At 39.1% G+C, this 5,971-nt stretch overlaps 1 protein-coding gene across 1 annotated transcript; it reads right to left on the reverse strand.

Moving 5' to 3' along the window:
- Positions 1 to 1,072: 1,072 nt before the first annotated feature.
- LOC135491968 (uncharacterized) lies at positions 1,073 to 5,531 on the reverse strand. Its single transcript, XM_064777970.1, has 4 exons — positions 5,518 to 5,531; positions 5,321 to 5,397; positions 1,995 to 2,037; positions 1,073 to 1,330 (listed from the first exon to the last, which is right to left on the reverse strand). The coding sequence occupies exons 2-4, from the start codon at positions 5,373 to 5,375 to the stop codon at positions 1,075 to 1,077; spliced, it is 354 nt and encodes a 117-aa protein (XP_064634040.1). The 5' UTR covers positions 5,376 to 5,397; positions 5,518 to 5,531; the 3' UTR covers positions 1,073 to 1,074.
- Positions 5,532 to 5,971: the final 440 nt, after the last annotated feature.

The following is a 5,971-nucleotide window of genomic DNA, read 5'->3' on the forward strand; positions in this document are numbered from 1 at the left end:
TGGTTTGAGAATAATTTCAGAAAAGCGGTTTTCTACTCCACATCATAATATTTTTTTTGGTTAGCAGTTTAGTATGTTGTCGGTGCTTAATGGACCATCTAAAGGTATCAAATGGTTCCATTTGTTGGCATCTAATGGGATATTAATATCTTATTAATTTTGACGGACTAAAACTAGTTTTATAGCAGGTTTAATTTCGCGTTCGCGGTAAAAAACGAAAAAATACATGAAAAAATGCAAAACATCTCGTTTTTTGTGGTAAGATGTTTACATGTTTAAAAAACCCATTTTATGTCTTTCAAAATTTTTCTAGTTTAATGTAACTGTTATTTATTGGGATATTTGATAGTTTTGTGATTTTGAAGCCAATTTTCTAGTTTATTTAGATTAGAAAACGGTTCATTTTCCTATCGATGAGCATGTTTTGGCACACATAAAGTGGTGTGAGGTACATGTATATACACCGTTCCAATATTGATAAACACGCAATTTGGCTTAAATCTTACAAACATTTATGATGTGTATATCAATTTTTAAGGTACCCCATAAGAAACAATTTGTAGTATATGTTGCCATTGATTACAACCTGATTAAGGATTTTTTATAACAAAATTGCAAACAGAAGAGAGTGCATGCGGCTTAATTGTGTACTGATTATTGTTATGTTTGGAAATAAGCAGCTAATCAACACATCTGCCTAAATTCTTAGATCGTTCTCGTCAATAAAATTATATTGTATGTATTTGTAACCCGATAAATCATTATGTTTACCTCATGTGCAGAATAAATATTTTTCGTTAAATTTTGGTCGTGCCGTCATTGTTTTGCACCTCATCTCAGTTTGTAGCTGAATTAAAAAGGGCTTCATCGTGGCTTCCAATTAATTGCCCGAGAGAGCTGAGGGATCAAAGTCATTTTGCCGTGACCTGACTCTTCATTTGAAAGACTCTGGTAAGAACAACTAAACAAAACACAAGGTAAGAACAACTTAATCTGTGACAACATTTTATTTGGATAATATATTCCACAGCAGAATTGAGGAAAACAAAATAATGTTTTGTTCTTTCGGGTCAATTAGAGCGGTTTACCCGTTGGTTTGTATTTTTCCATCCCTCCAACCCATTTGCCATCTTTCTTGTTCTTGGAGTTTCCTTTGGAAGACCCACTTGCCATGAGCCCGCCGTGAAAACCTTTGCCGCCCTCTGGTGGTTTCGTCCCGTTTTCTTTACACAACCATTCGCCCTTTTTATTCATCTGATTCTGGCAATAGAGGCCAATACAGCAATTGTTCTTTGCATCTTTACAATTTTTATTGCGGGTAATGCATTCTCTGGAAAAACAAATTCAAATGTTACCCATGCAAAAAAACCAGATAAAATGGCTTTATTAGGGCCGTTTAAAAGACAGGAAAAAAGCCACATGCGATCCGATTGAATCCGAATGTGGTTTAAATTTTTCTCGTCTAAATGCAAAATGATCCGGATCAATGTGGTCCCATCCGGATTTAAAAAAAACATCGATCGAGGTAGTTTTAATCTTGATATATCCGGATCAAAAGCGTCGTCTAAACCCGAATGGATACCGAATTGGGATTCATTTTACCCGGGCGTGTGCGCACTAACGCACTTACGCACTAACACAAGCAACAGGTATTGGATAGTTCCACATCAACAGAAATGCGACCAGATGAGACCGGATTGCGCTGATCGTCTCAATGCACGCAAGTTTTTAGCTTGACTGGGCAGAAAAACATCCCACACTGTACTGGAGGTCAAGAGGACCCGAAAAGATTGCATAGACTGTTACAATGATTCATCGATGGTGCAGGGCTACATCAGAAAGGTATGACACACTGTGGCCAAATGTCTTTAGTGGAACCCCACATGGCCTTTACCCCCTTCCCTGTTATTGTAAAGACTGGGATGCACACAGCAATTCATTAACAGCCCGTATATAGGTGGAAGAAGAACTCGATTAATTCAAAATTATCTTACCTTTTGTGAAGAGATTCAATGAAATCCTCTTCATCTGTCATTGCTGTAAAAAAATGATTCAATCGTGACTACAAATTCCTTATTTGAATAACGTAAATATAGCCTTGGATTATCTTTTGTTTGGAGATGGCTAGGAGTCCTGTTAGGCCATGCCAAAACTAGATTATTGTAATATTTAGAGCTGTTTAGATAGGATGCATCCATGTGGTTAGACTTAGTCAGCAAAGACAAGCAAGGTTGTAGTTTTTCGAAATTTGAAGGCCATTTCGGCTGTAAGAAAATGACAAGGCGTTGCTGGGAGCACATTGGGTGACTTTAAAGTTTCGAGTTAATGTTAGTGTTAGGTGTTGGTGTTGGTGTCAGTTTTAATCTACAGCTCCAAACACCTGGTCTGGTTTAACACCGCCATTAACACTGGGAATGGGTGTTGGTGTCAGTGTTAATCTGAACCCCCAGACACCAAGTCTGAATTAACACCGATGTCAACACTCGGTGTTAACACCGTGTTCTACTGGGTGTTGGTGTTGGGGAATCCCCATTTTCAATTTGTAGTTTTTCACTTCACTGTATGACTTGACTGCTCAGGGGCAGCTCCACAGTTATCTCAAATATAGGGAATATATGAAAAGATGATGTGATGTAACATGAACCTCATCTATGTTTTGTCGCTGCTGCATTTTTAAAATGCCAGGAAGGTTAGAATTTACCATCCAAATCAATGAAGGGCTGAATATTCAGAATACATGTGCTTTCGTGCATTAGGCCTCTAGATCATCTTGATCTAAATTTTTACTAGGCTGCATCATGTTGTAAGGAAGGAAGACTAATACGTGTCGCGAAGCACGAGGTTTTCTAGCTATTCTACTCTCCCGGAATGCTTCTGCCACCTTATCAATTTGGTCCTCATTTAGCCTCATGTGGTCCTCCACTGCCTCACTGCTTTCTGCAGCTTTCCACCTGTGGTTTTGCCGTCTTCTTTGTTGAAGTATTCCTGCCACAACTAGTTGAAATGGTACAAACATGGCAGCTAACACCCCTAACTTTAAACGGGGTCATCCCTATGTTCCTCCATATAGTTTTTATGATACAGTGTACCTTGGCCTTTAAGTCACGAAAAAATGAATCTATGCTGAGTAAAAATGTCTTTTAATACAAACAAAAAATACTGAAACGCTGCTTTTGGGGGGATTTCTGGGAATTGCAATTTCCTGGAATTCAGTGACTTTATTCTGTGAGGTCTTTCCAGGAATTTGTGGAAACAAACCGTATCACAAAAAACACATTTTCTTTGCGGTCATATGTACTAGGAACATAGATTCCTGGGGAATATAGGTACCGGGGAACATATGTTCCTCATCGGGGAACATAGGTACCCCTTCGGGGAACATAGGTAGCGGGGAACATAGGTACCGGGGAACATAGGTATGCTCCCCTTTAAACTCCCGTCGGTGTTAACACCTAGGGGTTAGTGTTAGCGCTTATAGAAAATGCACTGCAAATTTAGGAAAATAAACACCAAGTACTGTTTAAGCTAATACATGGTGTTCCAGTCGGAGTAAAATTGATACCTACACCCAACTTTTAAATCTGCTCACACCAACACCGAGTGTTAACACCAACACCACGGACAGATTATAATGTTGGTGTAAGATGACCCTTAGTGTCAGTGTTAGTGTTAACACCAGTGTTAACTCGAAACTTTAAAGTCACCCCACTGTGTCTAAAGTATGGAACAATGCATATACAATTGGATCTACCCAAAACTCACTCCACTTTTTTACTAGTGTCAATGGGGTTTTTGTAACAAACGTTCTACCACAACCCAGTTAGTCCAGGTACAGCATAGAATTGGTGAAATATTAGACAATGGTGGTCAGACAGATGTTATTTATTTGGATCATGCTAAAGTTTTTGATTCGGTACCTCACAATCTTCTGTTACATAAGCTCCAATCTTTTGGAATTTGTGGCCAGTTATTGGCATGGTTGTCATCGTATCTAGGTAACAGGAGACAGACAGTTGTAGTAGGTGTTTCGGAATCTTCACTTTTGAATGTTACATCTAGCGTCCCTCAAGGTTCAATTTTGGGACCTGTTTTATTTTTATTATATGTTAATTATCTTGCTGAGGTTATTGATAACTCATCAATCCTGGATCTTTTTGCTGATGACTCTAAATGTACAGGGAGATCAAGTCAATAGCTGATTCTCTTCAGCTCCAAACTGACTTTTAAAATATATGTGCCTGGAGCAAGAAATGGGGCATGAACTTCAGTCCTGGTAAATGTGTTTACATGAGTATCACGAGGATGGTTATGTTCTTTCAAAAGTTGACAAATTCAGAGACTTGGGTGTTCATTTCCACACAGACAAGTCATGGGCGAGCCACGTGGATTCTATTGTAAGAGGTGGTAGTAAGGTTTGCGGTGTGAATCGCCGAGTTTGTGGACGTAATGCCAGTATTAATTTGTATAAAATGCTTTATCAATCGCTTGTACGAAGTCGCCTGGAATACGGTACAATAATTTTTGACACACAAATTGGACGTGACCGAATCAATTGAGCAAGTACAAAGAAGAGTCACGCGATACATTCGAAGCCGTGATATACCTTATGTAAATAGATTGCATATTTTATCTCTGTTGCCTCTCTCGTACGTCGGGAAATCAATAACATAGTTTTTATGCATGGTTCTGGATTTTGACTCGTCAGCTTTTATTGTTCCATATACGAAAAGGGGAGATAATTTGTTGTTGCGGCAATCAAGATTTTATTCTGAAACTTTTGCGGCTTTCTCTTTTATCCGTATCCCCAAACTTTGGAATTCTCTTCCTTTCAAAATAAGGTGCAATGACAGTCGATTAAATTTTAAATCTATGTTTTTATTTTAACAGAATGGGTCAGCTCAATGTTGACGACATGTGCAGCTTTGTCAGTTTTTTTGTCGTTGTTACGACTGCCGGCCGGTTTAGGCGTGATGGTGGACATGTCGCCAACATTGAAGCGATGTCATTTTTGAGACCATTTACAAGTTCACTGTGACCTGCTTGGTCTCCTGCGTATACATATTTATTGTTATGTTTCCTTGTAATTATTAGTTATGCCCATGTATGTGCTTGTATGTATACACGAGATAAATAAACTAAATAAACTTGACAACATCCCACAGTCTTCAGAGTCATTAGGAGCAACAGCATGTACTAACTGCATCACATTACATACATACTTAATGATCAGACAGTATTCAAATCCACAACCTCTTGATCAAGTGTGCACCACCACACCACTGCTGAAAGCGGTATTCTACACAAGAAAGGTTTCACTTGCCTGCAATGCAGTTGATGACCACCGCAATGACGAGGATCGTACAAACAAACTTCATGTCGGATTCTGTAGATGTTGTCCTGGAATGAAGAAAATGTGTTAGAAAAACAAAAAATTGATTGGTTTCTGTGATTTCGTTGGTCAGCAATACAACAAAACAATATAAGCGCACAGACTTTTGCTAAATTAACTTAGCTGACCATGAAGGGTAGGCCGGTCGACCTAATCGTCCATGATTAATTAGATAAATGATATATACAACGATGGCAGATCCAGATATATGGGAGAGGGGCGTACCCCATCCACAACACACCAAACGTACTATCATGAAATCAGGTGGTCTAGGTCCCCCCTCCCCCCAAAAAATGGGAAAAGTGCCAATTGGAAGTTTTCGGACATTTGAACACAAAATAAGAAGTAGCTATTTGGTTGTGAGCCAAGGGCACCCACCAAAATCATTGCTTTCCAACAAAAAGAGTGGAGGCACGCCTCTTGTGCCCAAAGCTAAATCAGCCACTGACACGATGAACATAGACATAGTGCCTTGAGGTGGGTAACCTAGAAAGGCATGTAGTGATGTGATTGAAGGCAGACATGACAAATAGCTAAATCAGCTCGGGTATCACCAAACAATGAATTCGGTGCAATGTGAAA

The sequence above is a fragment of the Lineus longissimus genome, chromosome 8 (genome assembly GCF_910592395.1).
Source record: "Lineus longissimus chromosome 8, tnLinLong1.2, whole genome shotgun sequence".
NCBI classification, from domain to species: Eukaryota; Metazoa; Nemertea; class Pilidiophora; order Heteronemertea; family Lineidae; genus Lineus; species Lineus longissimus.

Bases quoted from the DNA above. Each gene is read 5' to 3' on its own strand.
- LOC135491968 (XM_064777970.1), bottom strand. From the start codon at position 5,375: ATGAAGTTTGTTTGTACGATCCTCGTCATTGCGGTGGTCATCAACTGC. The intron at 2,038-5,320 runs GCAAGTGAAACC...ATTTTTTTACAG, and splicing joins GGTCATCAACTGCATTGCAG to CAATGACAGATGAAGAGGAT. The intron at 1,331-1,994 runs GTAAGATAATTT...TTGTTTTTCCAG, and splicing joins ATTGAATCTCTTCACAAAAG to AGAATGCATTACCCGCAATA.